This window comes from Pagrus pagrus (assembly GCF_965226575.1).
Source record: "Pagrus pagrus genome assembly, chromosome: 15".
Classification (NCBI taxonomy): domain Eukaryota; kingdom Metazoa; phylum Chordata; class Actinopteri; order Spariformes; family Sparidae; genus Pagrus; species Pagrus pagrus.
In genome coordinates, this window is record NC_140199.1 from 781,832 (window position 1) to 809,008 (window position 27,177).

The following is a 27,177-nucleotide window of genomic DNA, read 5'->3' on the forward strand; positions in this document are numbered from 1 at the left end:
GTGACGCGCACTCCTCACCGGCTGGTGGCGGTAATCAACCAACTCGTTTGCCGCCGCTAATAATTTCGAAGAAGGAGGCGGAGGCGAAGAAGAAGAAGAAGAAGAAGAAAAAGAAAACACGTCGCTGGTGTTTGGTCAGACTTTAGCGTTTAACTGTTGACTTTTCACTGAAAATATTTAAATCCATATTCGTTCACCGACTACTTGTGAAGTTATGATACTAAAGAAAAGTAAAAGTCGAGTCAACGGGTGAGCTTCCCTCCTAAACTCTGACTGTTAGTTGATTAGCCAGTAAAGTTGACAGCTAGCTTAGCCAGCTAGCTCCCTGCACGCAGCTGCAGTAGCTTTGTGTCGGTGTGGACATGGGACCGACGCGGAACAGACCCCCCATGGGACCGCCGTTTGATGACGGACCTCCTTTTGACATGGGGCCACCGGGATGGGGTCCTCCGCCACCGGGAGGCTGGGGTCCTCCCCCACCAGGTGGCTGGGGCCCTCTGCCGCCCGAAGAATGGGGGCCACCGCCGCCTGGTGGATGGGGGCCACTACCACCTGAAGGATGGGGATCCAGAGGTCCTCCGCCGCCCGGAGGTTGGGGGCCTCCACCACCTGAAGGATGGGGCCCAAGAGGGCCTCCACCACCCGACTGGGATCCAAGAGGACCACCACCGCCGGGCTGGGGGGCTCATCCGGGCGACTGGCTGCCACCTCACCCTGACGACTGGAGACCTCCTCACCCCGACGACTGGAGACCTCCTCACCCAGACGACTGGAGACCTCCTCACCCCGACGACTGGAGACCACCTCACCCCGACGACTGGAGACCACCTCACCCCGACGACTGGAGACCTCCTCCTGGTTGGCCTCCGGGAGGTCCCCCTGAGCCCTGGGGACCGGAGCCTCCCCCCGGGCCTCTACCCCCTCCTCCTGTGGGGATTCCTCCTCCAGATCCCGCTGCCTATGGACCACCCCCTATCCCCCCTCCAGGCTGTCCCCCTCCCATAGGCTTCCCGCCGGGCTTCCCTCCGGGCTGGACGGGAGAGGTGAGCTGCTCACCTGTGCTCTATGTTATTTAGCTCCACTGTTATTGATCATATGATATCACTGTCCTGTGATTGTTGGGTTAGATTAGGCAGGTGTTGTTTCTGGAGCTCAGCTGTTCAGTATATTTTACCTGTCACACCTGAATCTCTCTGTCTGTGTTCAGCCTGTTGTAGAGGAACCGATGCCCAACCCGCCTCCAGAGCAGCCTGAGTGGGTGAGTCCAGACCAGCTGACACTGTGACCAGTGAATAGAAACGGAGATACTGTCACACACTTCTTTAAGAACATATGTTTGTATCATTTATTCATTTTCTGATTTTTTTCCACAATGATCTGATTAAACAGTTGTACAAATGTCAGTAAATGTTGATAAATGCTGAGCGTCAGCATCAAAGCGATGAAAACAGAAATGCATTAATAAAGTTAATCTACAATAAATTATATATTATTCAGTTTAACGAACACTTCTGGTACTTGAGCACATTTTGAATGTAGTGTTTCTACACTGTGGTGTTGACCCGTGAGCAGTATGAGGTCCAGGTCTCAGCAGGATCACATGTAGATTTGTATAAATCTCATGTTTGTTTGTTTCTTTGGTGTAATGTTTCAGATTAAAGCGTTGATTTCAGCTCCGGCCACAGAATCGACCCCGGGGGAAGTTAAAAAAACCACAGAGGAGCCCGTTGTCATGACAACATCTGCACCAGAACCCCCTCCTCCTGCCCCGAAAGCTAAACCCAAAGCTGACCCCGTCAAAGCCGCCAAAGCCCTCGGCCTGCTGGGAAAACGCACGTTTGATAAGTAAGTCCTTAAAGGTTTCTGATCTGTGAGAGACGCCATTCACATCTCGGTAGTTTAATTGATCGTTAATATTTAAAATATGAATTAAGTCAGCTTGTCTTCTTCTGTGGTGTTGTACAACATGCTGTCTTTGTGTCCTCAGGCCTCCTCCAGGCAGGTCGACTGGGATCATCTCATTCATCGGGGTAAGACTGATGATGTCATCATTGATGACTGATTATTAAAGCTTGTTCATCTTTTTGTCCTGTGAACTGACCTCCATAAAGCCTTAAAATGCCTTCAGTCAAATAAATAAATAAATAAATAAATAAATATCAGGCCTTGAAAGTCTTTGAAATATCTTCAGTTGACCTCACCTCACACCTGGAGGTTAACTGATGTGTCTGTCGACATGTTGAGTTCTCCACCCTGAGAAAGGGACCGTTTGAGATTCAGGAAGTAAACGTAGTCACCAGTTTTGTTGCTCGAAATGCTGGTAAAGTTCCACCTAAATGACGGATGTCCTCCCTGAACCAGAACAGAACTCCTGTATGATTCATCCAGATTTAGTCAATAATCAGATGTTCCTCTGTGTCTGATCCTTAGCCAAGCTTCGGCTACATCGAGAGAGAAGATCTGGAGAAGTACACCTTCAGCTTCGACGCCTTCTTTGGAAACCCCAAAGCCATGCAACCCGGGGTTAGAGTTCACTTCACCGCCTGCAAGGAGAAGGTGAGGCGCCGCACAGAGATCAGCTTTACTGTCAACAAACAGCAGCAACATATTTCTGTCTGTTCAACACTTGTTTAAATAAACTCACACTGCGTTTTTATTTATGTCGCTATTACTTCTCTCCATATCATTTTCTCTCAGCTTTAACTCTCCTGATCGTTTCTTTACTGTCATGAATGCGTTGAGATAATTTCTGTAACTGTAATTTACTTTGGTTTTGAAGAATAATTTAATCAGAGGCTTCATTTGTAAGTAAGATACTTTTCAGATTCTATAAGACAACAATCTGAAGACAGATAAGTTATATTCAGGCTGTTGAATCGTCTGATGACAGTTCTTAATGTATTTTCTCTCCAGAAGTTGCTGGTTGAGTCAAAATATTCTTCAGTGTTCTCACAGTACTTTAATATTCCTGATAAAACTCACTTTTACTAAGCAGCTCTTTAATATTTGTGACTGATTGTTTGTGAGCAGAACAGTCTGATAGCGACGGATGTAAAAGTGGCTCCAGGTGGAACAGAGAACGTGGACACAGAGATCTACGAGGCCGTGGTCAGTCAGGCCATCACAGAACCTCAGGTCAGTCCGCACTCTAACCCGTCATGTGACCCATCCTCGTCCTTCCTGTTTCCTGCCGTTGACCCTGTTGGTTCTGTCTGTCTGTCTGCAGCTTGGCGGGCGTCAGTACCCCGGGCAGGTCCACGTGAACATCGGGCCTCTGAGGACCAACCTGACATTTGAGAGGAAGGACAGCACGGTGACACTGCTGAAGAACGACCAGGTGCTCATCAACCTGCTGACCGACATCGTTTCCGAGAAGAGGAGGGCGACCAACATCAAACCCAAGATCCCTTCAACCTTCAGCCACACCAAAGAGTCCAGAGAGGAGGTCAGAGCTGCTCACACACAACCAGAGAAACCTCCAGCACCGAACAGAACCACATGTTAAAATCTGTTACTGCAGTGTGACTGATTGATGGTCAGAAACTATAATATTTCACACAGAGAGACATAAATTTAAGTCATCAAAGTCTCTTCAGAATCATCTCTGTGCCTCAGGATGTATCTTCATGAAAATAAGTTAAATCAGCTGTCTTTTGTGTCTCTGAGTGTGTTTTCAACTCTTCGCCTGCAGGGCGTCATCATCAGCCTCAAAGACAGTGAAGGCGTCATCAAGTCGGAAGAACACGGCGAGCTTCCCTTCGACATCAAAGAGAACTTTAGTGATGTCGAGTTCACCAGCGAGGACGTCAACGAGGAGGTCGAGTTCACCGTCATCACGGTCAGGACTCCATCCACCGCTGCCGCTATTTTGACCCCCTCAGGCTGCTTTAAAGACTTCCAGCAGTCAAGTTTGTTCTCAAATAAACTGTAAGTCTATGTGTTTTCAGCTGAGAGCGGGGATGAGGGCGATCAGGATCCGGCGGGTGAAGGAGCCCCTCCTCCTGACCTTCTGCTCAGCAACCGCCGCCGCTGCAGCTGCTGTCGAGGAGGAGAAGGAGGAGGAAGAGGAGGAGGAGGAGGAGACAACGACCACAGATGGTGACACCGACTCTTCCCAGGCCCTAAAAGGGAAGGCCAGCGCCAAGTCGGAGATGGGCCCCAACATGAAGCTGGACCTGGAGCTGTACGAGGGCATCGTCAGCCAGCCAATCATCGAGCCGACGGTGAGCTAGACTTGACACGAGGGTCAGTTTCAAAGAACTGGACCACGTGTCCTCGGATGTGTTCACGTCTGTATTAATTCTGTTTTCCTCAATGACTGAGTCACATTTTTAAGTCCTAACAGTAAAAGATGAAACGATCTTGACACTTTATCGTTTCATTTGACTTTACTAATCATGTTTGGAGCACCAACAGTTCAAGTTGAATCCGATTCTTGCCTCTGATCTCGCATCAAAATGTACAGAAAAGGTTTTGTTGTGTCAAACATGGCGTCTGTCCTCTGTGTAGCCGCTGATGCAGGGTTACCCAGGTCAGATCCACGCCAACATCGGCCCCGTTAAGACCAACGTGACCTTCGACCACCGGGACTGCGGCGTTACGCTGCTGAAGAACGACCACGTATTGATCAACCTGCTGTACGACATGGCGACTGGGAAGAGGAGAGCAGCCAACATCAAAGCCAAAATCCCGTTTACCTTCAGCTACACCAAAGAGAAGAGAGAGCTGGTAACACACAGACAGACACACACACACACACACACACAGCTGCTACATCTGCCAATATCAGCATTAGCTGTTTGTGAACACACATTCTGTTTCAACTAATCCAACCACTGAACCAGTAACCACAACAGCACCAGACTCCCTTAACAAATGTAGTGATTTTAAGAGTTGTTGAGTTAAAACAGACTCTAACGTAGTGAAACTCTGTCTCTGACAGATTCTGAATCATTGTCTCCTTCTTGTAAATTCAGCATTAAATGAAAACAGTAAGTTGTTTGTTTCCTTGTACAAAGTGTCAGTTTGTGGCAGCATGGCTGTACCAGCCTGTCTGCTTCTGTGTCTAAAGTGCTAAAGTCTTACCTGCCAACATGTAGCAGCTGTTTGAACACACTGTTTACACTGATTTCACCATTTACACTCAATTTATGAAAGAAGAAACATTTTATTGATCTAAACATGTCACATTTTACAAACACACTAAACAGTAACCAGTATAGGCGACTTCTTTGTCCCCAGACTCCCTTAACAAATGTGTCAGTTTAGTGAGTTGTTGAGTTGGAGACACTTTATAAACTGTGTGAAACTCTGTCTCTGACTGATTCTGACTTATTTGTTCCTTCTTGTAAATTCAGCAAATGTTCTACATGAACTTCTTTCTGTCTTTGAGTAGAAACATGGAGTCTGTTTGTCTCAGTGATGGCCAGCGAACAAGCCATTTGATGTTCCAACAGGATGTGAGCTGTTCTGATGATCACTAAATGTCTGAGGTTCTGTTCTCGTTCTGTCTCTCAGGGCATCATCACCTATCTGGGGTCTGAAGAAGGCATCATCAACTCTGAGGAACACGGCGAGCTGCCTTTTGACATCTGTGAAAACTTCAGCGACACTGAGTTCGACAACAAAGACATCCACAAGGAGGCGGAGTTTACTGTCGCCATGGTGAGTGTGACCTGTGGGACAACATAGGACAGGAAGTGGTTTTAAGTTTTACATCCTGACACCTTCATTTTGTTTTTTCTGCAGGTGAAATCAAAGAAGAGGGCGATCAGGCTGTTGAGGACAAAGAGGGTGGAGGACAAAATCCTGGAGGAGCAGAAGAGACGGGAGGAGGAAGACAAGAGGAGGAAACGGGAGGAGGAGGAGAAGAGGAAACTAGAGGAGGAGCGTAGGAGGGAGGAGGAGGAGGAGCGACAGAGAGAGGCGGAGAGGAAGAAGAAGGAGGAGGTGGCAGCGGCGCTGGCAGCAGCCAAATGCAAAGTGAGAAACAGACGATAAAGATGAGATTTAACTCGTGTTTCATCGACAAGTTCTTCTTTTTAGAGCTTTGTTTATGTTTACAGAAATTTGTATCTAAAGAAAACGTATTTGTAATACAGCAGATAAATATTCTTAACTACAAGAAAAATGTTTAAATAAGCTGCAACTTGTTCCAAAGAAGATACATTTGGAAAAAATAAAGCAGTGTTGCGGTTTCAGGTTTAGTTTATTTTTAAGTTTAGGTTACTTTAGTTTGAGGTGTGGTTGAATTTGTTTTAGTTTTAGTTTCATTTGTTTTTAAAAAAAAAGTTTCTACTTCAGGCCAAGCTTAGTTTAGTTTATTATAGTTAAGTTAAAGTTCAGTTCAGTTTAGTTTAAGTCTTCGTTAGGCCGGGCCGGAGGCTTCATGTGTTCGGGTTGTCCGTCCACACGGATGTATCATTCTTGTGAAAACGATATCTCAAGTACGCTTTGACAAATTTTCTTCAAACTTTGCACAAATGTTCAATCTGACTCAAGGATGAACTGATTAGATTTTGGAGGTCAAAGGTCACTGCAGCCTTACATATTGTGAGGTTGCAGTGACCTCGTACCATATTGTAGCTTCTTCGAAACTTTACCTTCTTTAAAGTGGAGGCATATAACTGCCAGGCGGTAGTTCTAGTTTTGTTTAGTTAACCAAAATTCAAAGTAAAGCTAAAAAGTTAAGTTTAAGGTTGAGTTTAGTTTTGTCGTTATATTAACAAGAACAAACTTTATTACAGCTGATCTGTACAGTTAATAAATAACTTATTAAACATCTTGTTGACATTATCTAAAGAAATGACCAGATTACTTAAAATCTGTCCTGAATGTTTTGTTTGTCTTTATTATCTTTTAAAACAAATACCAAGTTTTATTTTAATAAACTGTGAGTTTCTCTTTGTATCCTTAAGCAAACTGAAGTGTTTATGACTGCTTGCTGTCTTCCTCTCGTCCTGCAGTGGACGCCGTTCGGCTTTAAAATGAGAGACCCGGACACGCTGGACGACCTCAGCAAGGAGCGATTTGAAGGCACCGTCCTCAAAGCCATCTCCAAAAACATAAAGATTAAGGAGGAGCCGAGGGAGGAACCAGCAGGAGCTCCCATTGGACAGGTAAGAATTCCTGCAGAAGTTCTGGACATTTTTTAAATTTTTTATTTATTATTTATTTATTTAAAATAACATGTCCATACTTTTTTTTTCTGTGCAGGTCAAAATTAAAAAAGAGAAGATGGATCAAGATGAGAAGAAAGAGGTGGAAGGAAAAGCTGAAGGAGAACAGGAGCAGGTGAAGGTGAAAAAGGAGAAGGTGGAGGAGGAGGAGGAGGTGAAGAAGAATCAGTCAGCTGGAGGTGGAGGTAAAACAGACCCAGATGTCGGTCGACTGGTGATGACCGTCGATGGTAAACAGAAACAGCTCCCCTTCGGTCCTGATGACCTGCTGACCACCGCCACCATGTTGGACGGTGACAAGGTGAGCTGACTGCAGTGTAAACAGGATGTAATCAGTATTATTGATCAGCCACACATCAGCTGTCATTAAAAAGGGATATTTTCAGGTTCATTTACATGTGTCAGTGCTGAGTATTTCTGTATTTGAAATTCAGAAGCCTCACTGTGCTGAAACAAGCAGCAGCTCGTGTCTTTAGTTCTTGATGTTAGAGTTCTGATCCTGAGCTGTTTAATCTGTGAAGGTGCGTTTCAACATCGCCACCCATCGGGTGACCAAAGAAGAGCGAGCGACCTACGTGGAAATTCTCCCCGACTCTTTTGAGGAGTCCATCGAACAACGTCGACACGTAAGACCTTTAAAAGACGTTCATCTCATGTTATCAGTGTTTGAGCTGTGATGTGTTTTAAATGTGTTATTATGTTTTATAACCAGGGCATCGTGATCGAGTTCACAGATGACTCAGGGCTCATCAAGTGCTCTCAGAACCCTCAGCTCTACTTCCACATGTCAGAGGTGATAGAGAAGAAAAGACTGGAGCTGAACGAGAAGGTCGAGTTCAGCGTCGTCCCGGTGAGTCCTCCTCTGCCTCTTTATCCTCAGAGGAGGATACACAGAAGGTGTAGGATTAAAAAGAAATACTTCAGAAAGTCAGACTACTTCAGGACAGGAAGCAGGTTCTCTCAGACATTCATAATTAAATCTACGTGTGGGGGAAACATTTGATTGTTCTATGTATCGCGATGCAGATGTGGACGATGACAACATGATGTTTACAGAAAGAAAAATGCGGAACTGAAGTATAATCGTGAATAATTCTACACAATCACCCAGAGAGCAACGTTAACGAAGCGGAGCAGCAGCCGCTCAGTGAGCTAACAGTGCAGCAGAGAGGCTGCTCTCACTACTGGAAACATGACGTACATAACAACACAGCCAAGCACTCTGCGTTCCCCCTCATTCTGTTATTCTCATACAGACAGGAGTTTAGATTAATTCTTTCATTAGGCGTCCGATTGGCACCCACTGGGTTAAGGAAAAGATGAGATCAGACATTTAAATCGATAACCGATGCATCGTCGCACTTTGAATCCGAATCTAATTTTTGTGAGGAGCCTAAAGATTCCCAACTGTGAAACTACCCAGAGCTCGTGGCCGCAGGTGAGTCAGAACCACCATCAATGACCGATGTGAGGATTTCATTGTTCTTGTCTCTTTTTATTACAACATTCACAGTTCTGCATCAATTCCACCATTATTTACCAATTTAATTTCAAAGTCAGGTAAAGAGGACGTTCTAACTGTGTCTGAATGTCTTGGAAACACATTTAATGATGTACAAGTTTGAAGCTTTCAGAAGAATATGGTTAAATCTAGTGTTTTACTTTCTGACCTGAAAATTTTGCCGTCAGTTTGAATTTTTTCTCATTAATAAATAAAACTCTTTCGACTCTTACGACTATCATCAAATAGATCATCAGCGATGTTCACTTTGTTACTGATGTTCAGTTAAGAAAAAATCTTTTCTTAAAACGCAGCAACCGAGTTCTCTGTTGTGACAGTCTAAAGTGTCATGGGGTGTTGGACATTACGTGTTCAACACTCACATAATGATTATAGAAGTCAAGTGTCACAGTTTGTGTAATGTTTTTTTATCTTTAACATTTCACTCACTTTTTTCTCCAAGCATGAAACGGCGGAGGGGGGGAACCAGGCCATCAGGATAAAACGCTTCACGGAGAGCGTTTTCCTTCCTGTTCGGAAATTGGGCGGCGTGGGGGCTAACAAAGGAAAGGTAACAAAAACGGATTCATACTTACACTCTTACAATGTGGGAAGAAATAAAGACTTCTTTTTTTGTGTACATCAATTTCAGTCTTTCTGGAACAAACATGTTGCCATGTATGTGCAAAATATTTGCACATACATGATGATTTTTACGGTCTTGCAAAGCTGTTTGTTTCTTTTATAGTATTACTATCTTAATTTATTGACCACTTTGTTTCTGTAACAAATTCTTCGCATTTAAACAAGATGTTGGTCGAAAAAATGTTTTTCTTACAATGGTTCATTTGCGTTTGTCTCATTTGGTAGATGACCATCAAGCTGACAAAAGCTTCAGAAGACACTGAGTGAGTTATACATTTTGTTTGTTGATTTGTGTTGAGCTGGAAGACAATCGAGTGTTGCAAAAGAAGCCATATTAAAGATGGGGATGGCCCAGTAGTTTCCAAAATGTTCTTATATAATTAAATAATATGTACCTACGTATTTCACATTGGCATCCTCACAGTATGTGTAGAAATACAGTTTGTAAAAGTAATGTAATAAGCAAAACCTGTCTGTGATGTGTTTTATTTACATCTGACATTTCAGGAAAGAAAAACCAGAGGCAGACAAGCTAAAGGCAGTGGTGAAAAATCTTAGAACACAGGACAGCAAGACCAGCATCAGCAGAAAGGATTACAGTTCCACTCGGCGTAGATATGCCCGCAGCAGGAGCAGAAGTCGGAGCAGGAGTCAAAGTAGGAGTAGAGCTAGGAGTAAAAGTAGAAGTAGGAGCAGGAGTCCACCCAGAGACCAGTTTGGACGCCTCATCAAAAAGAGACGCAGCACCAGCATTGACCGTGACCGTGACCGTAAAATGGGCAAGTATGGGCGAAGCCGAGAGACAACAAGGAGGCGCACTAAGAGTCGGAGCAGGAGTCGCAGCCGAAGTAAGAGCTCCAGCAGGAGCCGCAGCAGGAGCAGGGAGAGAAGCAAAGACGGGCACAGCAAGAAGAGGAGCAAAATCAGCCGAGAGCGCGAAGAAAGTCACAAGAGGAGGAGGGAGTTGAGCCCTCCTCCCAGACGTGCCGGAGTCATGGAGGATGAGCTGGCAAGGAAGAAGCGGGAGCTGGAGGAGCTGAACGAGATGATTGCTTACAAAAAGTCACTGGTGGACAGAGACCCTGGACAGAGGACCTGCATTGACTACGACCATGGCAGGATTGCCGTCCCACTGGCTGAGTACAAACCAGTCCGGTCCATCTTAAAGAAGCGACCGGAAGGACCTGAGTACCATCGTCCTCCCCAGCCCTACGACGACCCTTATTATGACCGGCCATACAGTCCTTACCAAGAACGGCGGTACGCTGACCGCTATGGTGATCCATACACTAGCCATCCTTATAGTGATCGCCCTCCTTATGGTGACCGTCCCTACCCTGACCGACCATATGAAAATCGTCTGTATGGTGAAGCTGCCTATGGTGGCCCTCCGTCAACCAGCCAGCGTTACACTGATCGCTATGATGTTTACGATGAACCCTATGACGATCGCTACTATGACCCAACATATGCCAACCGACCATATGATGATCCATATCACCCTGTCAAACAGAGCCAGTCTCCCCGTGCTGCTTCGCCTTCTTCTCAGACTGGCCACGTTCCTGCTGCCTCCACCCAACCTCCCTTGACACATACTGTGGCCACTTCATCTTCCCATTCCCCTTTCAGACCTCCTTCTCCCACAGAACCGCCTCCTAGAAGCCCCTCTCCAAGACTGAAGAACAAAACACCACGACAATCCCCTCCTGCAGAGAAACCACCCCTCGATCGCTTTCTTGACATGCTCAACAAAAAGGTTGATGCTGAAAAGAATCCGGAACCGGCTTACATCCATGATGACCTTCTGCCTCATGAGCGTGCACTTCAAGATGGCAGGGGTTTCTCTCGGATTGTGGGAATGGCCCAAGAACCATCAAGCAGCAGTCTAGGAGTAGAAAGGGAAAAGAACCAACTCAGCCCTAAACGGTCCTCAGTAGAGAGAACAAGTGAGGAACCAAAGAGCGAAACGGAACCCTATGATAAGATCCAGAGTCTACTGCGTACAATTGGCCTGAAGCTGAGTACAGGAGATGTGTCCAAACTGGCAAGCCGAGCCCAAGAGAAAATCTATAGATCAAAGTCCTCATCCATAGAAAGAGAGACTTTGTCAACCCCAAGGGAAGACCTTCAAACGAGTAGAACTGGTTCTGTGGAATTGGATCACATCCATTCCCACTCCCCTGCCAGGTCCTCCAGTTTGGAGCCACTCACCAAACATAAAGCAGTCTCGGAGTATGAAGGATTCCTGGACCAGCAAGAGTTGGAGGCACTAAAGAAGGCACAACAGCTGCAGAGTCTTACCAAGACAATGGGCAGCACATCTGCCACCCCTCTAACTGTGAAACCTCCTCCCGGACCTCCGCCTGCTCACTATCAACATCCACCCCTACAAATCAACTTGCCCCTTGGAGTCACTACCCAGATTCCCCCATCCCAGGGCTCCACAACCCTCAGCATGGGCACTCCAGCTCCTCCTGCAGCTTGTCAGGATCCTCAAGGATTTGGACCTACAGCAGGACCTCCCCCTGGACCACCTCCTGGACCTCCTCCACGGCGTCCTGGACAGCCTCCTCCAGGGCCTCCTCCTGGACCTCCTCCTGGACCTCCACCCCGACGCCCTCCTGGACAACCTCCTTTCACTCCTCCCTCCAGCAATGTAGTGTTTCCTTTTATTGGCCAGCCTCCTGCAGCTCCTGCCCCCAACTCTTCCAGTCATTTGCAGCCAGTAACCACTGCCTCAGTAACACCACCATCATCAACACCGGCAACATCGAGTCCTCCAAGCGATGACCATTCAGCCATCTCTACAACAGTGGCCAGATGCCTGAAGGTCATTGAGACGGTGAAATCTCTGGCTGTGCAGCCACCGGCCAAACCAGTCAAAACGGTCCAGTTCAGTTTACCCGCTGAGTCTCCAACAGCCTCCAGTTCTCACACCTCAGCAGAGACGGAGGAGGACATAAAAAACAAGCAGAAGGAGAAGGTATGATCAGCAGTGGTACTACTGTACAACCACCCAAAGTAAAGGAAAAGTAAACAAGTACATATTAAATGTACTCAAGTAAGAATTTAAAGTAATGGTACATTTTGGGAAGATTAAAGACAGCTACATGGCACCAATAATAATGGTGTGGTTTTTGATTGTAAGGGGTTCTTCTTAAGAGGGACTCTACCGAATGTTATTTTTTTTCTGAAGTTCAAGGAAAAGTTCGGGTCACACAAATAAAAAAAAGAAATTCTACACCGTAACCACTTGAATCTAAAATTCCAAATAGTGTAATACTAATAACATTTGTGTGGCCTAATCTTTATCTGCAGCTCTGTAGCTGTACAGAAATACTGGGTCCAAATTTAATTTAGGGTTTTGACATTAATAAAAAGGCCGCAGCATTCAAACTACTGATGTGCAGTTCCTACGAGATAACAAATTATTTTTTGAGGATTTGTATCTGCAATTAGTTTAATTTTCTTACGTGCATGTAATTCCAGATAATCCGGACAGACACTAGTGCACTTATTAAAGTCCAAACTTTAGAAATGATGGAACACCGATATGATACAGCTGCATAGAAAAAGGCCTTGTTTGTGTTCGTGTTGCAGCTGGATTTGTACAACCAGAGGATTTTGGAGAAGAGGGAGCAGCAGTACAAGGAGATGCTGGCCCGCAAGAAAGTAGAGAAGAACAACGGTGGTGCACTTCCCGCCCCAGGTATCAGAACTTTATTATATTCATTAACTAGAAACATTTTAATTACAGAGATTTGTGTGTTAAGCATTCAGTAAGGATCAGTTCTCAGTGAGGTAGCTCTTTAAACGCATAAATACATTTTCAAGTTAACATTTCACAGCTGCATGCTGTCTATATTACTTTGATGACACAGGTAATTTGAGCAGGTAAAAAAAAGGCTTTGGCTAGAATCAGAGATACACTATTAGCCACATTTAATGCAGTGTGGAGGAAACGTGAAGCAGATAACATGATGGAAGTAACGCTAAGTTTTGTCTGGATCTCACTGAAGTATACATATAATTATTAAGGCCTAATTAGCCCTGTTGGGCCCTGTCATAGAGTCCAGTGCTAAGATAGATTTGTTTCTCTGTCGAGGTGGTCTTTCAATCTCACCGTCAATATTCTCATAAGGTAGGAAGCGATTTAGAGTTCAGCATGGGGTTTCACTCAGTTGTCATGGCTCCACCACAATGCTACAAGGACTTGCGTTATTACGGCGTATCGTTTTTCACTTTGTGATAGAGATCGGCGATCACAGCGCAAACGTTTTTCCTGGACATGGCTTTGCTAGTCTACGTTTTTCTAGCAGCTCTTGTGCTCTCCCAGCAGCACCGACATGTGTTTGGATTATTCAGGAGTTGCAGTCAGGCACAGCAGAACGTCTGATGCAGTTAAGGAGCCTCTGCACATTGATAGGCCTTCCGCTACATGTTGACACGGAGCCATAAACCCGTCCTCAAGGCTACAGAGACGTCGTAAAAGCATTGCAGTGCTACAAAGTCAGTCGCTCTTCTGCCACACACGTTAGCCAAGCCAAGTGGTTCGTCCCAGCGATCAAGACAAGAAGCCAACTTCAGTCTCAACTCCAAGAAGTATCATCTTTTTCCTCTTCATATGGTGACTCTATTGGTATCTAGATTTAAATTAACTCACTTGAGTCCAGAGAGTACTTTATAGTCAGATGAGATCATGAGAGATTAAGATAGACAGGTATTTAGTGTAGGTATTATTTGAAAAGTATGAATACCACTGTCGATGCAGTATCTGAATTTTAGTACTGATTCAACACTGTAAATTCTATTCATACTTTATTAAAGTTTAATTAAATACAACTGTTAAATTGACCAAGCATTTGATGCCAACTTGGGTACCTGACAGTTTTCAGAACTTGATGCTATCGATACATTCTGGTCAGTACCAAACCCCCCCAAGATTTAGTAGTTAGCCAGACATGTGTTCACAGTGATACTTACCAACTGAGTTAGTTTTGCTAAGTTTAGGTACTCGTTTATACAGTTTTCCAGCTTAGATACTGTTACACTCGGTGGTCACTCAAAAGGTACACCCTCCCACTTCTACAGACATCGTTCTTCACTAAATGACAAGTCTCATGCCTGTGCTTTAATGGAATCTGTGGTACCACATCAGGATTGGTAGCTGCAGAATATTTTTGGATTGATGCAAGAACCAAAATACCTTCAGTTCTGCTTCATGGAAAGTGTCAAAGATTAATTTTAAAACTAATTCAATCTTGAAACAAAAGCAATTTAAAGAAGAAGATTTAAGAGCCATAATCCTTGAACCTGGAAGAGGACTGTGTTCAGCAGCTGAAGACAGTTCTGGCTTTTTTGTAGTTTTTTTGTGTAGTAACAGAACCGCTTTCTTATACATGAATCTCTGAATTCATTTTTAAAGATTGAACTTGATAATGCAAGCTGCTTCTGCTTGTCCTCCTTTTGATGTACGTCATATGGTTAAAGTTGGCTTGGGTTGTCCCCTTAGATTCAGAGGCCATTGATTTCATAGTCAATTTTTCTATATGGGTTCTATTGTTGACTATCTGTCACTAAAAAATAACTCCCACCCCATTAAGAGGACAGCATGGTATCCCTCTAAGAACTTCTGCTTGCCGTTAGAACTGAAGAAGCCATTCAAGCGCCTTCAACTCTACAACTTCGGTCCGGTACATACTTTAACTATGACTGGAGAGAAGGATGCTAAAGGACGCTCTCAATCATTATGTCCTGTCTAAAAACATCTCAACACAGTACCTGACACTAAGAAGTTGTACTTGAACAGTGACCACTGAGTGTACATGCAGTACAGCTAGCTAGAAAATACCGTTAACCAGCTTGGTTTGATCTGGTGTTCGTTGACAGCCTAACCCTAACCTGCTAGATGATGTTTAAATAAACCTTTAACTCGACTTCAGCTGTCCAGGAATGACACCGCAAGAGGAAGACAAAGATAATGGATGATCCCCACTAACTGCCCAGTCTGTACTACTGTTTGTAGTACTAAGAGGCAGCACTAAGTATGTAGTACTCTGGTTGTACTACTCATTCCTTCTTTGGTTGGTTAGCGGTTCAAGTCAACTAGTTATGTAGCTGACATTGTCTGCTACAACAAAGGCATGAAAATCACTAAAACAAGACTTGGACTCTCAGATCATTTTAGTGCAGCTTGATTCTGAATACATGAGGAACATCTGGTCCAGGACATAGTAGGCCTTTAAGGCTAACATGGCTTTTACAGACATGGCTCAAATAATAAAGGACACGAACTGGTAAGAATGCCTAGATGTAAACATCTAGGAGGTACTGTGAGGAGTCAATCTAAAGGCCTTTCCAAGACGAATAGCCATAAAGGATATAGGGTGGATGCAGGTTTTTGTCAAGAAAGTAGTTCATGTGAACTGTAGCTTGCTTTTATAAACATTTTATACAGATTATAATTTCAGTCCATTAAGATCATATTCATAAACTTTGGACAACCTATTAAACTGAAACACAAGTCATGTTCATGAAAGCCTTTCCAGGGCTTCATGGAGACTTTTTACATCAAGGCCTTACTTGTCCTGGAACAACTGAAGCTGTTAGAACAGCTTGCCTGCTGATTTTATTACAAGTTTAAGTCAAATTTTCCAGATATTTCATTTTTTTGTTATAAACAGAATTATGTGTTACAAATCCAACGGCAGGTCCTAGAGAAAAGGGTAAGTCAAGTTTGCTCACTTCTGTTTGTGTTAAATGGCCTCGAGTGTAGCTGCGTTTACCAGATATCCAGAAGAATCATGTTTTAACAAGAGATCCAGAAGACTACCTTAAACTGAGACATCCTAATTTATTTACAGAGAAAGAAGTTAGTATTTGAACCGTTAAAATGATTTGTTACCCAGCTAATGCACAGTTTTAACCACACTGCTTATACTGCTGAGACAGAATTCATGCCACGGCAGGTTGTTTCCTGTTTTGTCTGTCACCAATGGATCATTTCATTGTATATTACATTTGTAAGCAGTTTCAGCCAGTCAGTGTTTGAATCCAAATCTATCACCAAGTATTATTCATAAGTCCAGGTTATAGTCATCAGATTAAAGGGGTACTACCGTTTTTTACAGCCTGGACCTTATTTCTAGCATGAAATACGATCATTTACTCACCCAGATAACTTTGGTGTCATTTGGAGTCGTTCGGACGAAATTAGATCCAGTGGAGCGCCGGTATATCCATATAATGCGAGTGATCGAGGCACCGAAGTGCAGCCTCTATATAACGTATTATCTGCCGCGAAACTAGTTCATTTCACCAATATTTTGTTATGATACGCTCGTGCTATTCCCCTCTTAGTTGCCTGTTATCAACATCCGGGGTCTGTAGGTCGACCTAGCCGTTTAGCCTAGCCGCAGCCGTTTGTTCTTTGGCCAGCTGTTCCTCTCTCTGCCTCCGCATTCTCCTTCCAACGAGCTCCTCATCCGTGTACTCTGGCTCAAAACGGTAAGGATGTCCATCATAAACAAAGTCATCGTCCACCACCTCAGAATCGGAAAAATATTCAGCCATGTTGCAAAAAACTAGCAGTAGCAGCTAGAGGTTAACAAGCCGGCTGTCACGGGTGCGCGCGGCGCTCAGAGATGACATCATCCAGGTCAGAGGTTAGTAGATCAACCTACAGACCCCGGATGTTGATAACAGGCAACTCAGAGGGGAATAGCACGAGCATATCATAACAAAATATTGGTGAAATGAACTAGTTTCGCGGCAGATAATGCTCATGGAGGCTGCGCTTCAGTGCTTCGATCACTCGCATTATATGGATATACGCGGCGCTCCACTGGATCTAATTTCATCCGACTCCCAATGACACCAAAGTTATCTGGGTGAGTAAATGATCATATTTTATGCTGGAAATAAGGTCCAGGTTGTAAAAAACGGTAGTTCCCCTTTAATGGTGAATAATCGAGGTCATGACTAAGTCACAGAGGTAAGGATGGCATGACTGGAAACATTTCCAAAGCAATGAGGTCGTTTCAGAATTGTAGATGGGTTTCCTATCATTATCTGACAGATTTATCCAGCTATAGTTGGTGAAGTAGCTCGTACTTAAATCTTTGTAACTAATGTTAGACCAGGAAGCCATTTTTGAGAGTTATCACCGTCACGTAGGGGTTGTCAGTCAGCTGTCATTAACTTTAAAGGCTTGTTTATGCCTCCTGTTACATGGATATTGAGCAATACATCCAGTAAATGGCAGCTAAGAGTTGAGGGTTTCTGGCAACAACAAACATGGCGGTGGGAGAGGAAATTGGTGATCATGTATCTGTTGAGAAAGCAGAGACAGCGTTGTAGATGGCGGTGGTCTTGAGGGCATTATGACATCGCAACATGTGGACGGAGAATTTTCTTCACAAAAATCACAATGAGAGCTGACGACGGACGGCGTTTCCAGTACTTGTGGATGTCCATCATTGTTCAAACTCTGCAATGTGTCCTATGGTTGACTCCCTTTATTGGCGACACTCCCCCCTACGATTTCCGGTGGTACTGCTCCGTTTAGTCCGCATCCATAAGCTTTCAGAAAACATGCTGAAATACAAAGGAAAATAAACGGAGAACGGACAGAAGGCGTCTATATCCAAAACGTGTCTCTCGATGAGCATAAATGAGCCTTAACAGTATCAGATGTGACTTGTCAGCAGCCGGTCATTAACACAGTAAGTTATCAACTCTATGTCTGGTCATTATAAATGATATGTTGAGTGATGTACGTACATATCTCTGTGTCCAACAAAATGTGTCAAATTTTTGGTAAGTTTAGTCCAAACACTTTGTAAACACAAATGTAATAACTGTGAATTGGGACCTTTTGTATTCTGTCCATGAACTAGCTTTTCCTCTGTCTGAAACCAGTGTTAGCTCAAGAAGCTAACATAGAGAGCTATTACTGTAGAAGTCATGTATATGATGTCACGATGATTCTTAAGAATATGATTTGAGTAATACTGCATCGATTCTTGTCCAGGTTGATTTCCTTTCTCATTTGCTCAGCCATCACATCATAATCATGAGCTCGTTAACTTAATAACTGGAAACTGGAACAGTTTGGATTCGGCTATAAACTGCATTTTCTTTTCAGTCTGTGAAGCTATCTACGTTCGTTTGGGAAAGAGAGTCAGTTGTTCAGCCAATAACCAATGATTACCTGCTTTTGCTGGCTGATATCAATAAGATCACCTATAATGTCACATGTTTATATTTTTAGAAGACGTTCCTAACCTGTAGTTTCTAAACAGTAAGCAAGAAAGGCTCAGGTGTACTGATCAAAGATGGATGATGTAATATTCCTCAGCTCGTTAAAACTCGTAGACTTTTCCCTCCTCTGAACTTCTGTGCAACACATGTTAATCGTTTATGTTCCTCTGACTCGGCAAAAACTTCAACACCAGTGATGATGTTTGGCCCTCTGCGTGATTATCTGTATATTGTGCATCCCTAGTTAGCTCTAGCACACGACTTGTAGTCTGTCATCAATACGGTAAGTAACTCTAAGCCTGACATCAACGAATATGACACCACATTTGAAATAGTGGTATGTTAGTAGTAAGTAGGTAGCAGCTTGATGAGCTAAATTTACCCACTTTTTAAAAAGCTTAGCTCTCTAAATAAGAGTGGTGTAGGGATGATGTATTTTTGTAGCTAAGTGAAGTTAGCATCGCCCCGGTTCCCTCCACAAGAAGCCTATGAGATTATTGAATTGGATTTTGGATTATTACAGAAAATAATCTGTGTGTCAAACACAAGTTTCTGATCCTTCCAGGTTCTGTTCATCCAGATAATCTCCACAGATGAAGGTAAATTAAATGTGTAGCAGTAAAAAGCTAATGTTTCATCAAGGTCTTACTACGCAATTACTATCCAGGTTTTATCAGTGATAAATGTACAAGTTGTAAAGTCAGAGTGAGAACAGTGTGTAACTAAAGTGGGCCTGTAAAGACGCACTAGTGAGGAGACGAGTCTCCGTGTTCGCTGTGAGGACGTTTAATGTCCCCGACAACCTCTGTAGTCTCATTTAGACACTTGTTAGCAAGACATGAAGCTTTATAATTAAACTGTGGAACATTTAATGATGGATTTTATGTTGGAAAACAAAATGTGTGAATATGTTCAGCCTGTGGTAACCACACACCTTATTTCACACATTTAACTGAAAACACATTCAACAGACTCACAGACTTTGAGACGAGGGAACCGGATGTGCTAACATGCTAACAGATTTGTGTTTAAGACTAAGGACTACACCACCATAAATCGCATCAGTATTATTAATTTGAACACCTGTGAATGAGACTATTATGAATCCTTTAGTCTGTCAGAGTAATGTTAGCTCAGGAAGCTAACGTAAAGAGATTTTACAATTGTTTGGAGGACGCCAGTCAGTAAAAAGTTAACGGTACACGAGTTTGTCCTGAACCATTTGGTCCAGGATGTTCTGCTCAGTATGCGACTTCCTCACTACGTACGCCATGTTACCCAAACACTTATCAATCATCAAAGTACTTGCACCTGCAGTGCGCCTTCACGTGTACAGTCAGTTCGATGCTAACTGTTATCCAGACTTTGTGGTTATTTTTGCTTTTGCTCCGTCTTTGAATCAGCACAAACGCTGACCGTCACGTCTCAGATGGTGTTTGAAAACGTAACTTTTGAAGTTCCATCACCCAAACGACAGTAGAACATCATTTAAATCCACTGTGATCATGCAGCGCGTCTCATCTTTGCCTTTAAACGTGCTGCTCAGGTAACCTCTGTTCACCTGTGACCATCACAGGATGGACAACCAGACTTCCAGTTCACATCAGTTTGGTTTAGACTAGAGTGGAGATGATGAGGTCCAGTGTGGAGTCAGGGAACAGAAATGGAAAATACTAAATGTCTCAAATGATCTTAAGTCATTCCGATTCAATGGACCATTTAATCACCTTGTTAAACACCCATCAGTCCATCCTCCAGCCTCCCCAACTCAATTAATAAACATTCTTATTTCTAAATGTGGCATACTAATTTTGGGACACAACACACTGGCTACCCAATATCAATACGCATCGACAGCCATTCAAAGCCTTGTTTTGGTCTGCTTTTATTTACTTCATAATGCAGATGTTCTTGTCATGGCTTACTTCCAGATTCAATTCCATTTCCTTTCTCTACATTAAATACTGGACCCTGAATGAACCTCAGACCTTCAGAGTAGAACAGAAGTTTTAGAAATAATTCAGAAATTCATCATTGACATTTTTCATAAAGTAAAGGTATAACTTGATAAAGTTAAATGTTAATGAGGTTTTAGAGAAAAGAAATATCAGGATTAAAATATTTTTAGTGCTTTTTGTTTTGGTATTTGTGTTGCATGTTAATGTTTCTATACACAGCCAGGGTTAACCAATGGGTTATGTACATAGAGCCAGCAGTTAGCTAGGGGAGGATATAAGTACACAGATTTTATTTTGAAGTGACGCTGAAGGTATTCAGATGAAAAAGTCAATAAATGTCATGACGGTGAAGGTAGGTGAGCATTTTGATCTCTTAATTGTACTGATTGATCAGGCCTGCTTTAAAACCAGCATGTAGTAATTTAATTACACATCAAACACTAATATTCTTAAGCAGCTATCACAAATGCCTTTCATTGATCACTTTTGTTTTACATTAGTATGTTTTTCAGTTATCACTCCAATCGAAACAGTTCAACTAAAGTTTGGAACTGGGTGAACTTCCCTCCTGCAGTAGTTATTGCTTCAGTCCGTTAAATGATTGATATGATCGTTGATAGGAGAGACAGAAAGAAGATGGTGTACGACAACTGTTAATTGGTCAGCACAGCGGGAGTAAAGAGTTATAAAAGAAAAGGCTACGAACACATTGAGATGGCCGGTTTTCACAGAAATATACGTAAATATTGGGCTCAGAACTTTTGGTGAATATTGGTGCTTGTAGGTTGTGAAAATCTGCGGCTGGTTTCAAAAAGATCCAAAGTCTAAAAGTCCAACGTCAGTTCAGACATTTCACCCACAGTGAACTTGCTGTAAGACTACTTTTAGTTTTTGTGTCGCTCTGTAGATCACGTGTAAGATCAAAACCAGTACCGGCCCCAGTCTACGGGCCAGGCGAACGATCTTTGTGAAACCAGCCGGAGGACTTTTGTACAGTCCAAGCTTTAGAGGTCCAGTACAAGAGAAAGCTTGGGATCAATAAGTGGAAAAGAGTTTTTCAAGCTTTGTGACTTACAAATGTATTCATATGTTAAAATTTTGTAGGCAAGCCGATCAGCAGCGAGCCCAAGAACGTTTGGATTTGTGGTCATTCACTGGTGTATTGGGCCGAGTCCCGGGCGAAGTCCCCAGAGGTAGGTATGCAGCTGGGAATGGACCCCAGCAAGGTCACCATCTGGTGGAAGGGTACGCAGGGCATGACGTGGCCCCAGCTCCTCCCCCAGCTCCACCAGCTGAAGGTCACTTGGCCCAACCCGGACGTCCTCATTATGCACTTGGGCGGCAACGACCTGAGCACCGACAGCCCAACGGACCTGCTGGCTTCTGTCAAGAAGGACCTGACATCCATGAGGAGCATCTTCCCTCAGTGCATCCTCGTGTGGTCCAACATCCTCCCTCGGAGGGCGTGGCGTCACTCGGCTGACAGCCACGAGGTTGATCTGGTCCGAACCACGGTCAATCGCAGGATCCAAAACATCATTTCGGACCTGGGCGGCACCTCGCTGACCCACGACAACATCAGGTGCGGCGCCAACACGGGCCTGTATCGGGCCGACGGTGTCCATCTGTCTCCTAAAGGCATTGATGTTTTCAATCTGAACCTGCAGGACTTTCTGGAGAAGTGGGAGCTGGCCTCAGAGAAAAGCTAAGAAGTGTATGAATCTTTTTTGTTTTTATGTCTTTTATTTTAATCATCGCTGAGCAGATAGATTGATTCAAAGCGCTGCAAAGACTTTACTCATAAAACTTCTTCTATAACGTCTTCAGTCGTGTTTGTAGTTTCTTCTCACCGTGTAGGAGCTGCTGTGGAAAATATCTCTCTTTAAAACAATAAAATTCAATATGAATGACCTGCTGCATCTCAGACTTTTCATTCTCTTCTTGATGAACATGTCAGAACCTGCAGTTATGGATGTTTAAGTGAAGATGTTGAGATGCACGTTCTGTTATAGTTTGTGAGTGAATTATTAAAAATGTCTCCACAACATTAACACATCGTTGTTACTTCTGCAGGTAAATGTAATCTCAATAAAGATTTGATGCCAAAAATGAACATTTTCATCATTTATAGTTTTGTTTTGTATTTAGTTTTTCATCTGAAACAAATAATTATTCAGTCCAGTCTTTTTACTGCTTTTATTTAGTGCTGGGTGATACGACTAAAAGTATGAAGTCATGATAAACTTTCTGAGAAATCCTAATTTTTCTAGAACTATCAAACCTGTTGAGCCATTTTACAAAACATACTGTTCATATATTTTTATGCCTCCGCGATTTTTATGTTTTCGGGTTGTCCGTTCTTTTGAACGCGATTTCTTGAGCGATTCGAGGGAATTTATTTAAACTTTGGTACAAATGTTCACGATGACTCAACGATGAGCTGATCAGATTTTGGTGGTCGACTCATGCGACCTCACAAAACACATTTTTGGCTACAACTCAAGAACTCAGACGATCATTCTGATAAAAATAGAATACAACAGAATAAAATGATGAAATCATGACGTGATGTCCAAAAGGTGAGAGGTTTGTCTTTATGAGACTTCTCGTAAAGGATTTAAAAATATGATTCTTATTGTGTTCAAAGATACGATTTTATAGTTTTCAGCTTCTTTATAGATGAAAAACATTAAAACATTATGGTATCACTGTCGTATTGTATCGGTCAGATGTGAGGGGATTGTAATGAGACGTGATGAATGAGACCTTCCCGTCTGTCGTCTCTGGATGATGTGTAGCTAACATGACAACTCAAGAGCTCCACAGAGAAACTTTAATATTTTGTGTTTGGTAACAAAAGGAATTGAAGCTTCCTCATTGATGAAGGTTTGTTCCTTCAGGTGCAGATGAAACAAATAGTCCAGCATCACCACATAATTATGTTCACGTGTTGCCAGATAAATATCTGCAACAGTTGAGCCGTAACAACATAAACGTTGTGCATTAAATGATCCTGTGTGCTCAGATTTACAAAAGATGCTCTTCAGTTTAGCTTCAGACCAAATGAAGAACCAAATAACACGAACATGGTTAATTTGAGCCAACTGGCCGACGTCACCAACTTTTGTTTGGGCCTTTTTACCTTTTATTAGACAGTAAACAGTGTAAAGCTGACAGTGGGGTCAGGTTATCAAAACCAGCATCACAACAAACACAAAAATGACAGTTAAATACAAAGTAATGTTTGATTAAAGGCAGAAGGAATAAAAGAGAAGTAAAACTTATAATTGATGATTAAAACCATAAAAACACTGAGAATGTTTCAGTTCAACATCAAGAATAAAGAAGAGTGAAACTCCAGAAAAATGAGCTGTCGATGTAAACACATTTATCCGACGGCCTTCTGATAAAGATCAGTCGTTGTTGTGTGAGCGGTCAGCAGGACGCTGCAGACGGTCGTATCGCCCAGCACTACGCCTGCAGTCTCTTAAGTCTCCGCTCAGGTTTCTGAGCTGTTTGTACCTGTTGGAGCCGACCAGGTGAGTTTTTGTTTCCTCTGCAGGCTCGAGCCAAGACGGAGCTGAGGAGGATTCGAGGACTCAGCAGGTGAACTGAACGTGACAGAAACATCAGACTCCTTCAGCAGACTCAGACTCGTCCACAATAAAGTAGAGAAGTCTGCAAAATGCTTCATCCACAGGAAACTGATTTATACAAAAGCTCCAGACTCATCAGACGACCAACTCCTCAGTCATAGAGTCTGATATCTTTCTGGGCAGTAAAATATACGTTCATATTCTTCAGTCCTGAAGCATGTGATTCAGTTTTTATTAGAATTTAAAGCTCCAATTTGTAAGAAATCCAACCTCGTCATATACTGATGCTGTAGGATGGTGGTTAACTCGTTGACGAGTTGGGAATGACTCAAAATTAAATTTGGACCTTTAATCTCTGAATAATCAAACATGTCTGACGCTCCAGATCCCCCAGCTCTCTGTGCAGTTTGTCTGAAATCATCCTGTCATCAGGTGTGTGGCACAAAATCAGCTCCAGCCACATGCTGGTAAAATAAAGTGGCTGCAGGATGATAAGTGGTAATCTATTAGACATTCACCAGCCTCGTGGCCAGCAGACAAAAAGTCAATTCTGCAGTCTGTTTGAAACATAAGGACAGAAAAACGTCCTTAAATCTGTCGACATTTTGACAGAAGGATCCTCGTCAACACAGATCTAAATGTTAAGGTGGTAAATCAGGCCCGGCTGCTTTAGTTCTGCCTATAACAACTTAATATTCAATCAAAAGTGGAACAAACCAGCTGAAATACAGTAAATCTGGACGCTTCAGGGCTCCTGGAGGTCCTCGGTCAGTTTCTCACTCTGTCCCCGTCAGAAGTCGAGAATTTGGTGTCCTGAAGGAAGAAGGAAGCGTCGTTACATCACTCGTCCCTCGACTTTGTGTAGGAAAGTCTCCTGTTGGCAGTTTCATCAGCAGAAATCAGTCCGACCCGCCTCGTTTGATCACAGTATTATCGTCCCTGTCCATCATTTGGAGAAGAAATCAGGTGTTAACATCTCTGAAGTGTTCTTTCATTTTCTTGAGGCGTTTCTTCATCAGACGATGTAGATATAATGTTTTACTGTTTCTCCATCATCTCCCATAGACTTCAATACAGTCTGTCACCAGAGTGATGACCCGTCTTCTTTGGTTCCTCCAGGTGTGCTGTACCTTTTCAGCTCGTTAGCCATCAAAGTGAAGTGATGTCCTTCAGGACCAGTTCAACCAGACAGGCAGCGCTTTGTTAGATGGTTCTGTTTGATAGTTTAGTCGGATTAAAAGCTCAAATCGTCCTGAATTTAACAAGAAAATAACGATGTCTCATCTTCAGGCTCGCTGGTGAACTAAGTGGTTCACTGGTGCAGATTGTAGTTGTGAGTTGGGACGTGTCGCTTTATTAAAAATAACTCATTCAAGAGCCAGTGAAGACACGGACGTATGAACATGGACGTATGAAGTTATGTTTTTGTTTCCGCTGGGTGGACATAAAGACAGAAACACTGGATGATGCACTGAAATCATAAACTACAGTCGTGAGCCGACGCCACAGACCTTCAGTTTATGTTGTTCAGTTAAAAACACGGCTTATTTTTTTTAACTCTTATTTTTTATTTCAATGAGAAGAAGCAGTTCAGTGTGACGGGACACTGGAGACGTTTGAACATCTGCAGTTTTTGTATATTTAGTTTATTTACCTGCAGTCTTATTACTGTAGTGTGCTGACAGACACTTCACAGGTGTTCACAAAGGGTTATTTTCACTAATCGTGTAAAAACTGGAGCAGCTGTGTTTTTTTTCACAGCAGTGTAAATAATTGATTGTCCTCTGAGAGGAAGTTGTTCAGTTTGTACATAAAACATGTAACGAACATGAATCCAGACAAACAGTCAGTGTTTCCTCAGTTCACCCAAAATATATAAAGATTATATCAGTTAAAAGATTTTTAAAAGATAACGTTTCAAACCTTCAACAACTTTTCTTTCCATCAAATGTCTTTGAACTCAGTGAATTCACTGAAAGTCTCTGAACTCTGAAGACAGACGATATAAAATCTGTGGAGTTTAACAGCTGCTGGTGACAAACATGATTAAATGTTCTGGATGTGTCGCACTGACCCGAAGTTTTAAAAGTGTCCACATGAACAGAGTGAACAGAAAAACATTAAACCTCAAAACTGCACCACAGCCAACATGTGGAGAGCAGACAGACAGGTGAGGAGACAGACAGGTAAGGAGACAGACAGACAGGTGAGGAGACAGACAGATGAGACAGGTGAGGAGACAGACAGACAGGTGAGACAGGTGAGGAGACAGACAGACAGGTGAGACAGGTGAGGAGACAGACAGACAGGTGAGGAGACAGACAGACAGGTGAGACAGGTGAGGAGACAGACAGACAGATGAGGCAGGTGAGGAGACAGACAGACAGGTGAGACAGGTGAGGAGACAGACAGACAGGTAAGGAGACAGACAGACAGGTGAGACAGGTGAGGAGACAGACAGACAGGTGTGTTATGGTCAGTGACATCATGTTCTAAGGTGTGTGATAAAATAAAGAGGTCTTTCTGTGTTTGATACTTAAAGTAGATTATTGTATTATACTTGAGTATTTGTACTGGAGTTACGTGCTGAATGCAGCTTTAAGAAGATCTGAGGAGCTCTGCGTGTTTGTGAAGGCTGAATGTGAGTGAACGCTGTCAGTCTGTCGGATTAATGCTCGTCCTGATGTGACTTGATGTTTGGACCCAGTGCAGGAGACTAAATACTGTCTGAAGACACTTTCTGTTCAATAAAAATGTCTGAAATTAATCAGAACTTTCTTCTTTTGTGATGTTTCTTCCTATTCAAAATTAATCCAAATATTTGGATCGAACAACTCGACTTGTTGGACAAAATCACATGATTACTGTAAATATTTGAACAATCTCACCAAAAGGTCCGTTTCGTAGCTGATGATGGGCTTCGGTCAGACCATCTAGTTTGACCTGGTGACACCTGGTGAAGACTTTAGAGGAACATTTCGTCTTAACTTTTAAAAACACAACATAAACATTAGGAGGAAGATGATGAGACATGACAG

The 27,177-nt window shown here is 43.1% G+C and overlaps 1 protein-coding gene across 5 annotated transcripts; it reads left to right on the forward strand.

Moving 5' to 3' along the window:
* Positions 1 to 97: 97 nt before the first annotated feature.
* LOC311270774 (uncharacterized protein) lies at positions 98 to 26,861 on the forward strand. Of its 5 annotated transcripts, none has more exons than XR_014624298.1 (23): positions 98 to 1,043; positions 1,208 to 1,258; positions 1,655 to 1,845; positions 1,988 to 2,030; positions 2,431 to 2,556; positions 3,031 to 3,135; positions 3,227 to 3,445; positions 3,692 to 3,838; positions 3,948 to 4,223; positions 4,510 to 4,728; positions 5,518 to 5,664; positions 5,749 to 5,982; positions 6,966 to 7,118; positions 7,216 to 7,479; positions 7,700 to 7,804; positions 7,891 to 8,028; positions 9,143 to 9,250; positions 9,550 to 9,587; positions 9,832 to 12,307; positions 12,925 to 13,033; positions 24,106 to 26,309; positions 26,391 to 26,468; positions 26,585 to 26,861. XR_014624298.1 is itself a non-coding variant. In XM_084375909.1 (21 exons), the coding sequence occupies exons 1-21, from the start codon at positions 363 to 365 to the stop codon at positions 22,250 to 22,252; spliced, it is 6,423 nt and encodes a 2,140-aa protein (XP_084232035.1). In that variant the 5' UTR covers positions 99 to 362; the 3' UTR covers positions 22,253 to 22,454. The 5 variants fall into 5 exon arrangements, 2 of the variants coding, with proteins under 2 accessions (XP_084232035.1, XP_084232034.1); XR_014624299.1 differs by having other exon boundaries at positions 26,601 to 26,861; XR_014624297.1 differs by having other exon boundaries at positions 26,391 to 26,861.
* Positions 26,862 to 27,177: the final 316 nt, after the last annotated feature.

What these genes read in the sequence shown, in the direction of transcription:
- LOC311270774 (XM_084375908.1), top strand. Translation starts at nt 363, where the DNA reads ATGGGACCGACGCGGAACAGACCCCCCATGGGACCGCCGTTTGATGAC. An exon ending in AGGCCATCACAGAACCTCAG is followed by an intron (nt 3,136 to 3,226) that starts GTCAGTCCGCAC and finishes GTCTGTCTGCAG; the next exon opens with CTTGGCGGGCGTCAGTACCC. An exon ending in CCATGTTGGACGGTGACAAG is followed by an intron (nt 7,480 to 7,699) that starts GTGAGCTGACTG and finishes TAATCTGTGAAG; the next exon opens with GTGCGTTTCAACATCGCCAC.